General features: G+C 39.2%; 3 protein-coding genes across 5 annotated transcripts; 1 reads left to right on the forward strand and 2 right to left on the reverse strand.

The window, feature by feature from the left end:
- Nucleotides 1-262: 262 nt before the first annotated feature.
- Nucleotides 263-6,676, reverse strand: mgrn1b (mahogunin, ring finger 1b). Of its 2 annotated transcripts, XM_007560451.2 has the most exons (17): nt 6,348-6,676; nt 5,607-5,725; nt 5,410-5,498; nt 5,190-5,336; nt 4,652-4,769; nt 4,483-4,549; nt 4,333-4,376; nt 4,202-4,249; nt 3,938-4,006; nt 3,688-3,847; nt 3,486-3,595; nt 3,190-3,404; nt 2,922-3,033; nt 2,787-2,832; nt 2,580-2,684; nt 2,166-2,211; nt 1,832-1,924 (listed from the first exon to the last, which is right to left on the reverse strand). In XM_007560451.2, the coding sequence occupies exons 1-16, from the start codon at nt 6,433-6,435 to the stop codon at nt 2,171-2,173; spliced, it is 1,578 nt and encodes a 525-aa protein (XP_007560513.1). In that variant the 5' UTR covers nt 6,436-6,676; the 3' UTR covers nt 1,832-1,924; nt 2,166-2,170. The 2 variants fall into 2 exon arrangements, with proteins under 2 accessions (XP_007560512.1, XP_007560513.1); XM_007560450.2 differs by lacking the exon at nt 2,166-2,211 and having other exon boundaries at nt 263-1,924.
- A 1,933-nt stretch (nt 6,677-8,609) lies between these two features.
- Nucleotides 8,610-13,357, forward strand: cdip1 (cell death-inducing p53 target 1). 2 transcript variants are annotated; one of them, XM_007560452.2, is made up of 6 exons: nt 8,616-8,725; nt 9,766-9,917; nt 10,194-10,340; nt 10,696-10,755; nt 11,139-11,415; nt 11,868-13,357. In XM_007560452.2, the coding sequence occupies exons 2-6, from the start codon at nt 9,842-9,844 to the stop codon at nt 11,977-11,979; spliced, it is 672 nt and encodes a 223-aa protein (XP_007560514.1). In that variant the 5' UTR covers nt 8,616-8,725; nt 9,766-9,841; the 3' UTR covers nt 11,980-13,357. The 2 variants fall into 2 exon arrangements, with proteins under 2 accessions (XP_007560515.1, XP_007560514.1); XM_007560453.2 differs by lacking the exon at nt 10,696-10,755 and having other exon boundaries at nt 8,610-8,725.
- Nucleotides 13,358-13,403: 46 nt separating this feature from the next.
- polr3k (polymerase (RNA) III (DNA directed) polypeptide K) lies at nt 13,404-15,367 on the reverse strand. The gene is made up of 3 exons (XM_007560454.2): nt 15,141-15,367; nt 14,948-15,035; nt 13,404-13,627 (listed from the first exon to the last, which is right to left on the reverse strand). The coding sequence occupies exons 1-3, from the start codon at nt 15,249-15,251 to the stop codon at nt 13,500-13,502; spliced, it is 327 nt and encodes a 108-aa protein (XP_007560516.1). The 5' UTR covers nt 15,252-15,367; the 3' UTR covers nt 13,404-13,499.
- Nucleotides 15,368-15,565: the final 198 nt, after the last annotated feature.

A 15,565-nucleotide genomic window follows, 5' to 3' on the forward strand; every position in this document is an offset into this window, starting at 1 on the left:
TTTTGTCAGATGGTGATGACAAATTTCTGGGTCAGGTCGATTAAAAATGTAATTTTTTTTACACAGCTTCTTTGACAATAGCAAAGAACCTTTATAGCAGTCCATAATTCACATAAAGGGAATTTAATTGCACTGAATAAAATCAAGAGGAAGCTGTGCCTGTATGAATGTTTGGTACTTCCTTTTTTTTATAGGTTTAAAGCAACCAACTTGTGTAATCTTAACAAATAGAAATGATGTGGAGACACAGAAAACATCTGCCTGTGTTTTGGTATTGAACCTTTGTTCTTTATTGTAATACACATGCCACTATACACACACAGAGACGGGTACAGGATTTTACATAGAGCCAAACACCACCTAATGTGGGGTTATCCTGGATACCAGGGCAACAGTGGTCAGAACAGGAAGGCACAGTGTCAAGTTGAAATGGCACAGAAGAGGATAAAACGACAAAAGAAACAGTCAAGAGCAGCGCGAGGTGAGAGCATCTACTAATTCACATGCAAATGCAAGCCCAATTAATAAAATGCAGACATTTCATAGCTGTGCTCCTTCTGGCAACACACACAAACATACTCAGACCTAAGTACTTATAATAAATGCATAATTAATACTTGGATATCACAAAAAAAAGCAACAATTCAACTTAAGATTACTTAATGACAATAACTTTTTTTTTCCTGTTGCATGAAGTTTGAAAGAGAAATGAAAGGTTCTGTACATTAGCGTCCTAAAACCTGTCTGTGCAGTGGAGCCGTTGTATATTGTAGCATTTGTAAGAATGTTGCAAGAAGCAGGCAGCCATATTAATTCAAGGCACATAGATCTAAAACGCATGATGCTACACGTACTGGACCAAGGAAACTAAAGCTGCTGCTGCTGCCACACCAACACGTGACTCCTTGTTCTGCAGCGACATCATAAGCTAACACTTGGGTTGCCACAAAAAGACTGTACAGCTATCAGCCATATCAATGGAGGGTAAGCTTGCCTTGCTATTTGGCTGTTTGTTCGAGGCTTTAACTACGTCTGGATTAGCCTGTAGCCATTTAAATAATGTGCATTTTACCAGAATCTATTTTTGTACTTTAAATATTATATTTTATACATATATAATAAGCAAGAATAGATTTTGAAGTAAACATAATTCTTAATTGTATCACATTATCTGAAAAGTAAACCAACATGCTTAGGGTGAAATACAACAAAAGAAATAACTTCCATCATATTCTTTCTCTAAAAGGAATGGATAAACTATTTTGTTGGAGTGCAAAAAAACAAAAAAACAATCAGAAACGGAGAAAAAAAAAAGTAAAGCTTTCCCGACAAATTAAATAATCTTGGATCAATAATGTTCTGTGTTTCTGATCGTTCTAAAACATTAATACAAGCTGCATTTAGAGCTTCTTCTCAAATTAGTGTTAGGATGGTTAGCTTGTGGCTAACTGTGCTTGAAAGCACCACCGAGAAAGGTAGTGGAAATCTACATTACAAAAATCACAACTCTGTCCAAGACACACACAGCTGAACACTATTGATGTTAATAAAATGTTTTGTTTTTTTTAAAACATGAAAACTGAAATATACCAGTCATTGAAAACGAGAGCAAAAACACCTTCACCTCGGCTCGGTATTCTCCTTCGAGTTGATGGAATGAACGGTCCGTTGTAATCCTCCCATTTTCTTTAAAGCCTCATATCAACAGTCATTAAAACAGAAGCTCAGAGCTGGGCGGTGGGGGCATTTTGGAGGCCCTGTGTGAAAGCGACGAAGGGACGGGATCGTTGTAGTGAGGCGGAGCCGAGTCGGAGTCAGTTGAAATGTTCGTCTTCCATATGAAGGCTGCTTGTGGGACACAGGAGAGGATGGCTGGAGCAGTTTGTGCTCTGACTCTTTAGGCTTTCCGTCGAGTCCGACGAACCTGCGACGGAAGACGTGGAAAAGTTGAAAGCAAAATCTCCTGTTGAGACTTTCATAAGATGCAGCGAAGCACAACACACCGCGTTTAAAACATGTTTACAGCAGCAAATCCGACATATTTTTCTAGCTACAATAGACGTCAGTGAATGTAATCGCAGAGAACCACATTTGGTGGGAATAGGTGAAGCCTCCCTCGACCCCCAGTACAACCAGAAGCATAGCAGACAGGAAAGCCGACATACCGCGTTTATTCCTCCATACCAATGGAGCAGGAATCAGGACCTAGAGCTGCAAAGGGGGTGAGGAGAAACACAGAGGTAGGATGGTAGGAAATAGAAGAGGAGTGTTAGGAAACATGCAGAGGTGAGAGCACACAGGTTAGATGCAAAGCACATAGAGAACACAAAGTGTTTAGTTTAAGATCCTGATCTGGGGAACCAGAATAAAAAAGGTAAAGCCTTATAGAGTAAAAAGTGAGCAAGATGCAGGAGATTGTGTTTTAATGACGGCACTCTGATTTTCTCAGAAGTCCCATCGGAGTACGCTTTTGTCAAGCATATTTGAAAATCGTTTTAAAAAATGAAACCACTTTCATTTCTCAACCAATTAATAAAATAAAAAATAAAAATCTTCCCGCTCCACAGAAGATTTCTCACCAGGCAAAGACAGATCCCCCGCTGGGTCGCTTTCTGCTTTGGTCAAGCTGCAGTGCTCGCTGCTGCAGTCCTGCAGGATGTCTCCTCCAGGCGGCATTCTGTCATCTGGATCACACACAGACAATGTCAAACATGCTACGGTGTCTCTTTTTGCTGACGGCCAGATGCAAAAAGAAGGGAAAAAAAACAAAACAAAAAAAAACTAACCGTCGTCTGGAGAAAGGGATTCTGCCACATCTTCGGTGGCTGTAGCCTGGAAGAAAAGGAGACAAGAGTGGGTGTAAAGTACAGATAAAATTCAAAATAATAATATATAAAAAAAAAATAACTGAGGCATATTACATCTGTGGGAGCGGGGCTGCTGGAGAGAAGTGTGTGTGGCTGCGCATCAGACATCTCAGACAGCTTCTCTTCATCCTCCTCCTGGATGGGAGAGGATGGCGATCTCAGGGTGCTGGAAGAAAGATGATAATTAGACCAAGGCCTAATGAAATAAAACACTTTAGTTGCATGATTACACTTTCCTTTGAGGAGTGAAAGCATAAAACCATTTTCTATCTTGATCGAAGGCCGAGTTTTGTGCCTGAGGACGTTGGCGCAGCAGCATTACCTGTCAGGTGACTTGCTGACTTTTCCTTTCTGAAGACTAACGTCGCTTAAATGCTCCGGAGAGCTCAGCTGCCGGCTGTCTCCTCCCAGACTCCCAGAGAAGTTGATTTCGTCATACAGCGGCGCAGAGGGGATGGCGGGAGACACCGACCGCAGGCCGTTCAGCGCCTCCAGCAGGGAGATGGGTTCGAAACCAGGCGGGACCGAGTCGGAGCTCTGCGACACGGTCACAGACGGTTAAAGAGGGAGGTCCTGGTCAAAGAATAAAAAAAATAAAATAAAATAAACAACACCTACTGAGTGCTCATCATGGTCCATAGTTTGAGCAAGAACAGGACTGAAGGACACAGGAGAGAGAGCTCCAGGTTTCTTCCTCACGGCTCTTATCTGCAGCAAGGCTCTAAAGGCTGAGAAAATGTTAAAAAAAAAACACTAATTAGAAATTACTGGGCCTTATTAAACACACGCTGATCTGGTTTAAAAAAGTAGCGCCTCCTACGCAGCCTGCAGATGGGACAGTTGTTGGCCTGATAGCGCAGGGTGTCTGCGCAGGAGTTGCAGAGACACAGGTGTCTGCAGGGCAGGATGAGTGTGTCTCTCAGGTCGGACAGACAGACGACGCACTCGTTGCTGTTGTCGCTGTTCTCATCGTCAGACGGCTGAGAGAAAAGAAAGGAGAAAGTGACCAAACAAAGCGGAGGTTTCTGAGCATCCTTGTTACCGCACGCAAAAATGTTACTACGGGATACCTTGGTCTCTTGGTTGTTTTTGTTCTCGATCCCGTAGATTTCCTGGAGGAGGTAGCTGACACGGTCCACCTAGATAACACCAACAGAAGGAATCTGACTGTTCTGGCTACAGAGACATCCCACAAAGGATTCGCTGCCTTAAACATCTCAATAACTGGAATAAAAATGTTCTGAGAAACAGAGTTTGGGTTTTTTTAATAATTTAAGCTAACTTTTCAATAGTATTCTAACGTATTAAAGTAAAAATAATAATGTTAAACTTACGATTTGCTTCTGCTTCAGAGGCTTGACGGAGAAACTGCCGTCAACGTGCTGCAAGACAAAAAAAAACCTTTTAGCTCACATGAAAGCTCCGTTCACTTTTCTCATATGTTTTTTTTTTGTTTTACACCTACTCTTTCAAATGCTGCCAAAAGCACATGAGCATGTCCAAGACAATCTAGAAAGATAACCGAATGAGGAGTCATTAGCAGCTAAAACGTTTGGTGTTGATAGAACAGAACAGATTAGCTTCACGAGGCTTTACATAAACCTCGATGACCCACCGTCCCCTTCATCGACCACAGCTTGGATTACCATGGGAAACACTCCTCGGTCCAAATCAAAGTTCAGCTGCAAAGCGACATTTTCCACACGTTAACTGAAAGCAGTTGACACGTTAAAGAAGAAGCATCTTTATGTGAAGTGGGATCTTGTCGCAAACTCCAAACCTACATCTTCCTCTTTCCACTCGCTGAAATCGATTTTGAAGGACGGCATGGAGAACTGCTGGCTCACCCCACGCTTGTAGTGCACCGTCTCTGAGACCAAGGTTGGATCCTTTGGGCTGTACCTGTACACACAACACCGCTTCATAAAATGTCTTTTCAGAGTAAACACCCCCAGCCCATCATGTTCAACCCATGCTAAGAAAAGACAACAATGACTTCTTTTTAAATTCATGTTGTTTTCAAAGATTATGTCAGTGTGGAAATGTCAAACCGAGACTTTAATTAGTAACTTCAAAAAATGTCACCACACAAAAGAAAAACACGTGTCAGAAATATCTGATCTTAGGTTTCCTCAAAGACTTTAACGCAAACTGTAATTTGCATCTTTATAAAAAATCCACCTATATGAATAAATGTATAAATGCTGTTAGGTAGAATCTGACACCATCATAAATGAATAGTCAAAACATTTTTTTCAGGGTTCTTGCTGTTAGTTTTAGACAATGTTCTGTGAATTAAAAGTGACAAGATCTAATTCCTACATCGCCATCCCGTTGGAGAACTCCTCAAACGCCTGGCAGTAGAGCGTTATGGCGACCCTGGCATCAGCATCAAAGGTAAACTCCACGCCGTACTGGACCTTGGGTTTCCCGCCATCCTCCACCAAAGTGTCCGAGTCGTCTTTGTACCTAGAAGCGAGTGGTTTGACGTTCGTTAACAGAAAATCTGTGCCCTGAAACTTTCTCATATTGGGACTCTTACCTCACTAAACGGAGAGAGTCCTTCCGTATGTTAACCAGACTCCTCAAGGTTTTCACTGGTTCATGGGGTGCAGGTGTCACATATGGAAACTAGAAAAATTACCGTAAAATTAACATTCAAATAGAATCACTGACTACTGCTAAAGTCTTATAAAGACACAATCCTGAAATCAGATTTAAACAAATGTGAGACTTTACCTGCACTGGCCTATTTCCAAGAAAATTCAGGTCCATGTTTTCCCCAAAGAGGTATCCCTCTGGATGTGGAGTATCAAATTTCTCTCCTCCCATGAAGAAATGGCTGGCGAAGTAATTCCCTGGAGCAGAAAGAGAAAAACTGATAAGTAACTAAATTACTGCCAATATGAAATGAAAGCATTGTTCTTAACAGGATATAGAGGCTCATAAATTCTGATAGTTACTGCACAGGTGGAGGCACAGTAAAAAGAGGACAATATTTAACTTTGTCGTACCTGTACACAAAACAGCTATTTAAAACGGCAGCTTATGATTTCATTCAGAAAATAAAAATGTTATACAATTTTAAGAAGTTTGTTAAATTTAACATCAAAATACTGAGTCCTCTTGGTTTTAACAGGATAATTTGCATTTGTTTAGTTATTTTAGGTCAAGTTATGGCACATATAATAATAGATGTAATCATTACAACGTGATCTGACGGCTTTATTGTAGACCAAGTGGTTTTACCGTAACACACCTCGGTCATTTATTTTTAACACGTGATATCGTGTCAGAAAACATTAACTTGTTTCCAGGATGACACGTCCAATATAAAAAAAAACTGTCGTTATGTATCTATATAGCTGGGAATCAACCGTGTAAAAGACGCTACGAAACCGAGGTATCAGAAAATGTATCCAGTTTCTTTACCAAAAAGAAAAAAAGTTGTTTACTAAAGAGAAACTGCAAATCAATTACCAGATTTCGGGGGAAATCGATAGGCCGAATTTGCCTGGATATCGATGTCTTCAACACCAGCAATCCTACGACTCAGGATGGACCCCATCTTCCTCTTAGCTACAGTTAGCTGCTAGCTAACGGCACGACGGCAGCTCAGATTAGCTATGGTTCGAGCCCTGACAGGTGTCCAGACGAATAAAACATCCACCAAAAGGAAAAACTGTCGTCAATTCGGCATTTTTCACGATGTGTTTTGTTGGTGACGGAATTGACAAAATGAAAAAAAAGCTAAGGGCGAGCTGTTGTTGTTGCTACCGACGTAACGACGTAGTAGGCACTAGAGCTGATTGGCTGCTAGTTCAGGAAAAGAGGGCGTTCGCTTTGTTACAAGGGACCAGCCGGTGTTCTGGCTATCTGTGCTACCTCGTCAGGTTTTTCCTACCGCAGCACGGATAGACGTCTATCTGTCGGTACTAGCGTCTAAAACTTCTACCTTAATTTTTACAAACCGAAAACTATAATATTATCACTGAATAAAATTCTTTGAGTGACGAGTCTGAAGTGGAAGTTTAGGAGTTATGCTTAGCATAGCACTGGAACAATTTAAATACACGACAAAACCTCAAAAATATCACTTCCTTCATAAGAATATCCTATCCATTTAAAACGAAAAGCTATCGCAGATGTTTGCCCAAATCCTTTTATGTGAATAGCCTACCTTTTAAAAAAATATTTTAAATACAGAGGTGTTTGTAAGAATGAAATAGTATCAGACGGGTGAAACATGTTTTTAATGAAAATAAAACACAGACATCTACAAATACAATCACTGTACACCCGAAATGATAGTGTATATTAAGCATATCCTACACCGCTATTACACAGCTTCAATAGCTCACATAATATCGCTACCAACATGCCTTATTTAGCACACAAGTAATTAATCTGTTATTTTACGGGTTTCTTTATTGTCCCGGCAGACCCGACCCAAATAGAGGAATGAAGCCTCTGACGGCTCTTAGGATCACTGGGACACTCAAACGCCTCTACCACGATAAGGCCAGAAGGTGGCGCTCTGGTGTTTCTAACTAAACAATGACTTTAGTTGGAAACGAAACCTTTTCTAACTAAAAAGTTTAGAAACTGAGCTTTTTGTTTTCTCAGTTATTTTTCTCTCCAAGGTACATCTGGTCTGGTGTCGATTAGCTGTGGTTGCTTCCTGAAAAAGGGCATTGGCTGACATGATGCTGCCATCACCTAACCGTTCTCCCTCTCCTTTTCATTTCCATGAACATGGAAAGTTCTCCTGATCAGTTGACCTGTTGTTGTGTCTCTCCTCTGTCTTCTCTCAGCTCCAGTTGGTCCTGCCACATGGCTGCTACTGAGCCCGGTTCTGGTTCTGCTGTTGGGTTGCTCCTGTTATATTAGAGGGGAGTTCTTCCTCTCCACTGTTGCTACATGCATGCCCTTTATGAGGGACTGTTGTAAAGTCAGAAACTCAACACAAGTGATTTGCTGTTGTCAATGTCGTCAATACAACATTGACGACATTGTCAATGTTGTATTGTATAAATAATTTATTTATTTAGATTTGCAATAGCTGATTTGATATTGCGGTTCCCATGGAATACCACTAGAGGGCTCTAACGCTGGCTTCACTCTGCCTAGAATCTTCTGGCAAACAGTGTCTGTCCTTGCTATTTTAATTATTTGTATTAAAGCTTATGTTTTACGTATTAGATTTATAATAGAAAGGAAATGATAATAATAAATGTCAGATAATAAACGTCAAAGTTTTGTAAAAATTGGAATTCTAAACAACATATATTTTTTAGACAATTCTTTGACATTTTACATTTCTCAATTTTATGACGGTTAGCAGTCCATTATGAAATGTACAAATATAAAAGGGACATCTGCACCAAATATTGCATATAAAACATTTATCTAATTGGATTTTATAGATACAATTATAATTTTTTTCTTAATATTTCAGGAAGAGCATATTTTTTCTTGATTCTTTTGAGTAAATTGTTAATGTTAAGTATTTCACGATATAATTCAACCTTTTAAACTGTGATGCTTTAGATTAAATTCGTCATTTTATTAAACATTGTTTAATTGCTTCATTTTAGAACAAATAAACTTTTTTCACTACTGTGTTTTCTTTTTTCTAGACCACAGTAAAAACAAATACCCGTACTTTGCAAAGGCTTTCAAGGGTGCAAGGAAAATACCTTATTTGCCTTTTTGACAGGGCATCAAAACACACCAAAACACCGATGTACATCATGATTAATGACGTCAGTGTAAATCCGTCTCAACGGATGTCGAAGCAGCTAACGTCAAACAACTTCAGCTACAACACGGTTCGGTGCTGTTCTTCCTAGAATAAGGTAATGACCTTTCCAACTTGTTCCTATCTCCTTGTATGCAGCGAACGAAAAAAACAATTCTCTCTACTTGTTTTCCAAGTCAGTTTTTATTCTCACATCTTCGGCGTTTAGTTTCTATATCTAGAATGGCGACGCTAGCTAGCCTTGTAGCTAACGACAGCTAGCTTTCAACGATTGGGTTCACAGTTAAAACGCGGCGACGTCTTGAAGTTGCTTTAGCGGCTGACCACTGACACACCCCGTCAGTCCTTTCACATTCGTATGAAGGAACCTGAAATAAACATGTTTTTAACCAGACGTTTAGCCTCTGAAAGCGATGTTCTTGTTAGCTAGCATGTATGTTAACCGACAAAGATGTAACCAATTTGTTTTGACTAAATTATCCACCTTAATGTTAAATCAGTGCGGACTTCCGCTTTTATATATTATGTAACTAGTTATTCGTGGTGTTGCAAGTAGCTTTGACCAGGATTATCTCCGAACAGCCTACATTTTGATTTTACGATACTATTTAGTTTGTTTCTTGAAACTAATAAAAGTCTTGCTAAGTAAGGTATTTTAATTATACAGACATTTATTTTTAATAATATGCGCATAATGATAATAATAAATAATTAATAATAATGGTGTAAACATACCGAAATAAACAAACAACTTTGTCAAAGTGGATTATTTTTATACGGATTCTGATGTTTGAGGACAGTTCAACAGCTGTGTTGTTCTCCAACCTTAAGTGTATGAACAGTAGCATATAATCCTTCTGTAACTGTTACTTTATAGTGAGAAATTTGCACTCATGTTAAATATTTGGTTTAACAGTTGTCAGTTGGCATTAATTTATCCACAATATTTATTTTATTTTACATGTAAAAGGCACTCAGAACTAACCAATGACTTGTGACGGAGTTTCTTCCACACATGTGCTGCTGCAAATTGTGACAGGCCTACACTTAACCCCTGGATATATATTATTTAGCTTGAGAGAGACAAGTACTTTCTGGTGAAACTTGAGATAAAAGATTTCATGTTTTATTCTTCAGCGGTAAACGCGACCCACGCAGCTTTGATCACCGTCAACGTAGCCGAGCCATCTGTGAGCCCAGATCTCTGGCCAGTATGTCCAGTGACCCTCCCCCTCCGTACCCTGGAGGTCCCAGTGCCCCCCTCATTGAGGAAAAGAATGGACAACCTGGTAATGAAGGGAAAGTTGCAAGAGTGTGCTGAATGTTGATGAGCACTGTAGTTTAGTTCTCTGCGTGAAATAATAAGTTCTAGCGAGTGATCCTTTACTTTGCTCTGTTTTGGATATACACAAAGAATGTTTAAACACTGGTTGTTGTAAGGGTTTGGTATTAATTTTCAATTCTGTGTAATATGAAATATCTTTGAATACTTCTCTGATCTGTACTCTGTGACGTATCCACTTGACTTTTGTTGATCAGATCATTTTATTTTGTGTATATTTTAGAAACAGTAAGAACTACTCAGCCACAAGGACAGCCCCTACTTCCCGATTATGGCCCTCCCCCCTATGAAGGTCCACAGCCAGGCTTCCTACCGCCACATGTTCCAGGAGAAGGGCCCATGCCCATGCCTATGCCTCCACCAATGCAAGGTGCCACATTTTGACCTGAAATATCAATAAACTTCTTGTTTCTGTGTTTATGCTTCTTTTAATCATTCAGTCTAGCACCAGACTCCCCTGGAAATTCTGACTTCACATATTTAGTGTCTCTGGAGTATGTCAGAATCCAGTCATGTTTAGGTGTGACTTCAGTTTCATTTTACTGGCAGAATCAGTTGTGTAACCACAGCATTTCACACGACTCATAAATTCATCATATTCCTACTTTAAGTTAATTTTTGTTTGTTTGTTTGTTTGTTTGTTTGTTTTGTTTTTGTGTTCTCCATGATCCTTCCAATCAGTTTTTTTATGTTAATACTTTTATTCCTGAATGCAATCTTTGCAGGTATGGCCTACCCACCACCTCCAGGTCACTTTGCTCATCCAATGCCTCCACCAATGCAAGGTGCAGCAGCCTTTCCGCTAATATCAGTAAATACTGATCATCATACCGTCCTTGTGTGTATTTGGGTGAAAAACTGTCAGTGGAGGTGTTTACGCTTTTTTTTTTTGGCTCAGCCTTTAAAAAACATCAGTGGTTATCCATTTTGCCTTTTATTTTTATTTTGAACCTCTGTAAAGTTTCTTTGTGTATCCATATTTTTCTGTTGGTGTCGTCACTGGCCTCAGATTTATTTTATTCACACAATATGTAACCACATCACCCAAAAGCATCATCAAATTCTTTCCCTGAATATAATTTCCGTTTCCTCTACAAGGTTAGACCAGTCCATACTTAAGTTTTTTTTTTTTTTTCTTTTAACGCTTTAATTGATTCTTTTTCTGCAGGTGGGCCATACCCACCACCACCAGGTCACTTTGGTCAGCCAGTTCCGGGACAGATGGGTCCGGGCCCCGGTCACTTTGTCCACGTGGGAAGTCACACGGCGACCGTCCTGGCTCCTCCGGGTGCAGCCACCACTGTGACGGTACTGCAGGGTGAAATGTTCCAGACGTCGCCGGTGCAGACCGTGTGTCCGCACTGTCAGCAGGCCATCATCACCCGCATCTCTCATGATGTCGGGCTCATGAACACACTCTTCTGCCTCTTCTGTTTCTTTGTAGGGTAAGTTCAAAGTGTTAACTAGTGGATGAAAGAGTTATGACATTGATAACCTGTTTCAGCCACAGTTTAAAAGTAAAGTTTAATCTTAAGTAGTAATTTTAGCTCAAACTGTTATGAGAAATGTGAACATATTTACAGTGGGGGAGGGAGAATGAAAGCAGTGGGTTTAAAGAGTATCACACAAAATATTTAGTTTGCAAACGTCTCATCTGTTGCGCAGATGTGGAGCGTATTTCTGCAATCTTCCATTTGGCTCCTTGCAGTTACATCAGAAGCTCTTTTACTACTCTTTTCTTGGAATCTCTAAAAATGTGGAGACCAGTGCTGATTCTTTTCATGTTTTTACTGAACTGAAATATCCTCTTCATCGTTTCAGTCACGAATGGGGATCCTGATTAAACTTGTCTGCAGGTGTTTGATTGTTATATTCTTTTCTTCTCCTTTGCTCCCAGGTGTGACCTTGGCTGCTGCTTGATTCCCTGCCTGATTGATGACCTCAAGGATGTGACACACACCTGTCCTAACTGTAAGGGCTACATCTACACATACAAGCGCATCTGCTAACCACCGACAGTGTTTCGCCACAGAGCCATGTATGTGCACACACTCAAAACTCTCAGCTCCCCCTGCTGGTAATGACAGCAGCCTCCACCCTTCGCCCCATTTTTGCATAGTGTTGTCCCCTTCTTATAGTAAATAAAGTTGTCTCATAAACCCACAGGATAATTGCTGTATATACCTTCCACATTCTTCTAAAATGTTTAAACAAGGATTTAAAATGTACAAAACCTCTGAACTGACAAAGGGCGTTAAAAGAACCATGAAATAAAAGGCTGCAGTCGCACACAGACTGCTGTAAGCCTACAGACATTTTTTTATCTTATGCATGGAGAAGAAAAAAAAATTGAGTTAGCCTCATTTAGCAAAAGCTGTGAAATTGCTTATTTCGTTTGAATTCTTATGTTAATGCTACCCAGTCTGAGTTGGTGTTTTTTTTTTTTTTTGGTCTCATCTTAAAATATTTCCCAACATTTATGTTAACTAACCCAATTTTGTCTGTATATCATATTTTCCTCATGTATATTTGTCTTGTTTCCACTGATTTAACGAGACCCAATTATAAATTTAAACGGATATTTATATTACATGCTATATTTATTTTTGTTTAGTCACTCAATGTTCAGTGACTTGCTGCTTTTCTGTTACCAGCTCTCTGTCCATTTTGTGTCTCGTTTTAATAAACTTAACATTTGCACTTTATTTTAAACTCCACTGCTAACCCTTTTGTTGTGAAAATGTAATGAAAAATATTATTGGGCTTTTAACTGAGTGAATCTGACTGTATGTGCACTAATTGAAAACATATTGAAGGTGGCAGATGTGTTTTTGTCTCTGATTTAAAAAAACAAACTGCATGACATCTTAGTAAATGACTTCATGTTGGCAGGATGCACTTCTACAGATTGTAGATTCAATATAACCCAAAATAGAACATTGTAAGAAAAAATTTGAGCAAATTCAACAATGGCTCATGTTCTTTAAGACTAGGTGCATTGCTCAGATGCATGTTAGATGACATACTTTTAAGCTTCGATTAAGATTAAAAATATTGCAAATCAACTTCCACTGAATTGTCTGCTGCCAGTAAATGATCAGTGTACCATCACTGCATGCCCAATCCTTTGTTCACTAATGCCTATCAAGAGTTCATCTGCTTGATTTTTACTTTTAAAAAGTTATTCTCCTGATTAGCTCCCTGACTAAATGTGCAACTGACTTTTTTTTGACTGACAAATCAGTGTAAAACCTTTGAGCTGAAAGATTGCAACAAAATGTTCTTATTGTGAAAACTGCATTGCTATAATGTCTGTGATAATGTACAACAATGTAAGACAGTTTACTTAACTGTTGTACACAGGTAATATTTTATCAATAAAAGTCATAAAGAAATCTCTTATCTTGAAGATACATGATGTCTGACAAGTGACTGTTGCATAAATTACATTTATTTTTGGGGAAAGGTAATTTTTCGAAAGACAAAGCGGAATCTGAAAATAATTTGAACTTTCTGCAATACACAGCTGTCAATCTCTCCATCTATGTCCACACTGTGCATTGCAGCATTTGTAGAAAGTCGTCATCGGCTCGTCTGCTGATCTGGTCTGGATCTGCATGAAATAAGCCCGGGGATGCTCACACTTTGGACACGTTTCTGCGCAGAAACACAGATGCAAATTATCAGCCTAGAATAAAACTTTAATCACATTTTCCCTAATTTCCACACTTTAGTCAGTGTGGCTGATACTCTAAAATACACAACATAAGAGAAAAGCATATGTTTTGATTATAGAACCATTTAAATGAAATTTAAACATTCCCCCCAAAAATGCTCCATACTATATCTTTAATGCAAAGCACCAGTTTCATATTTATAGAAAAGATAACTAATTTTTGTTGTGAACATATAAGGCCTGCATTTGGATACTCAACTGAGAACCAAGGAGACACATGGTTGAGTGTTGCAAATAAAATCAAAGTTAAAAACTCTCACTCAATCCTCATTCACCCAGCTACCGACAGAGCTGAATGATGATCACCAGGGCAACTGGCTCTTGTGTGCTGCTGACTTAATGCAGTTTGTAATTGGGGGGAGAAAATATCAGATTCAATATTTTGTATGATGATTTTATCATCAAACTGTGAAAGACATTGCAGTTTTGTGTCATAGTAGTTAAATGTGTACAGCCATTGTAAACAATGTACAGAAACAAGCACACTCTTGACATTAGTCATAACTTTGCATAAATTTTGGTTCTGTCAAGTTGTGATTCTAGCATTAAAGTAAGAATTTAATGCTTGACTTTCACTGGGTGTAAAAGCAGATCAGCACTGAAGGAACATCTCTTCAGTGAACAAGTGTGAGTCAAAGCAGGTCTGTAAACATGATGGGTGTGAAACACCTAGAACTGTCTAAACGCCATCTTGTCTACTAGTTACAGTGTTTCCCCAACCCTGTTCCTCAAGGTGTCCACCGCTCTGAATGTTTTAGGTGTTTTTACGTGTCATCGCATCTGATTAACGGGCGTTTCCTGTACTGCAGTCATGTAAATGAGGTGTGTTAAAGCAGAGGAACATCTAAAACATGCAGGCAGTGTACCTTAAGGATCCGAGTATTTGTTGTTTTGGTAAAATGGCTCTCATTCATTCTGATCATTTCACATGAAACAAGCAGCTGACCGAATGTAAAATGACAAAATAATTTTCACACAATGCAATACAACGATCTAACACTGATTTGATGTGGTTTATAGTAATCAAAGAGTACATTTTAGCTAAAAAAAAATCTTAAGTTGCGTTGTTGTCACCTTGTATTTCAAGTATGAAATATAGGCTTCACATTATGCTAACGTCTCAAGGCGATAAAATAATGCACTATAGTCCGTGGCGTTTTTATATTTATATATATTTGAACGCAATTTTAGTTTCGACATGCAGAACAGACTTGTTTGAGACAATGAGAGGGATTAGTCACCTGCAGTTGAATCCACGTTCTCCCACGCTGCAGCGCCACCAAGGACATCATCCACCTCTTTTAGCTTGGGATACTTTCTGTTATTTACCTGCGAAGGTACAAAAGGGGGCATTTAACTCGTAGAATATCGTAAAACGAGAAGAAACAGCAACACCAATTCCCACACAACGCGGGTTAAAACGTTTTATGTTACCTTCCTGGTGATGTTGTGTACATATGGACAAGTGTTACAAGCGAATCTCAAACATCTTTGTCCTTCTTCAACGATTAAAACATTCCCACAGGTGGGGCAAAACAGTAGCATGCTGACAAGACACAAAATGAGTCAATTTAAAGAGAAATTAAGTAGTTTAGACCATTTGGAGCAACCCGTCTGCTGCGTTTCATAGCGGAAGTGCAACAAATAAAACTAGTCGATAGGAAACACGAGGAAGAAAGCGATGTCCTGTTTTAAAAACAAAACAAAACAAAAAACAACTACACTGAAACTGTATAATCCTTTTTGACCTACAGTAACTTTTAGGGAGTTGAATATAGCAAAATCAAATTTTATTTAGTTTATATGCTTTATATTTATTGAGTGGAACTTTGTGTGATGAGCCTCATGATCCCACCGGA

Source organism: Poecilia formosa, unplaced genomic scaffold (assembly GCF_000485575.1).
Source record: "Poecilia formosa unplaced genomic scaffold, Poecilia_formosa-5.1.2 Scaffold115, whole genome shotgun sequence".
In the NCBI taxonomy this organism is placed as follows: domain Eukaryota; kingdom Metazoa; phylum Chordata; class Actinopteri; order Cyprinodontiformes; family Poeciliidae; genus Poecilia; species Poecilia formosa.

Excerpts from the sequence above, each read along its gene's own strand:
- mgrn1b (XM_007560450.2), bottom strand. The coding sequence starts at position 6,435 with ATGGGGTCCATCCTGAGTCGTAGGATTGCTGGTGTTGAAGACATCGAT. Across the intron at positions 5,499-5,606 it reads TTGGAAATAGGCCAGTGCAG|TTTCCATATGTGACACCTGC; the intron begins GTAAAGTCTCAC and ends TAATTTTTCTAG. Across the intron at positions 4,550-4,651 it reads GCGAGTGGAAAGAGGAAGAT|CTGAACTTTGATTTGGACCG; the intron begins GTAGGTTTGGAG and ends GTCGCTTTGCAG.
- cdip1 (XM_007560452.2), top strand. The coding sequence starts at position 9,842 with ATGTCCAGTGACCCTCCCCCTCCGTACCCTGGAGGTCCCAGTGCCCCC. Across the intron at positions 10,341-10,695 it reads TATGCCTCCACCAATGCAAG|GTATGGCCTACCCACCACCT; the intron begins GTGCCACATTTT and ends CAATCTTTGCAG. Across the intron at positions 10,756-11,138 it reads AATGCCTCCACCAATGCAAG|GTGGGCCATACCCACCACCA; the intron begins GTGCAGCAGCCT and ends CTTTTTCTGCAG.
- polr3k (XM_007560454.2), bottom strand. The coding sequence starts at position 15,251 with ATGCTACTGTTTTGCCCCACCTGTGGGAATGTTTTAATCGTTGAAGAA. Across the intron at positions 15,036-15,140 it reads TACACAACATCACCAGGAAG|GTAAATAACAGAAAGTATCC; the intron begins GTAACATAAAAC and ends GTACCTTCGCAG. Across the intron at positions 13,628-14,947 it reads GAACGTGGATTCAACTGCAG|AAACGTGTCCAAAGTGTGAG; the intron begins GTGACTAATCCC and ends GTTTCTGCGCAG.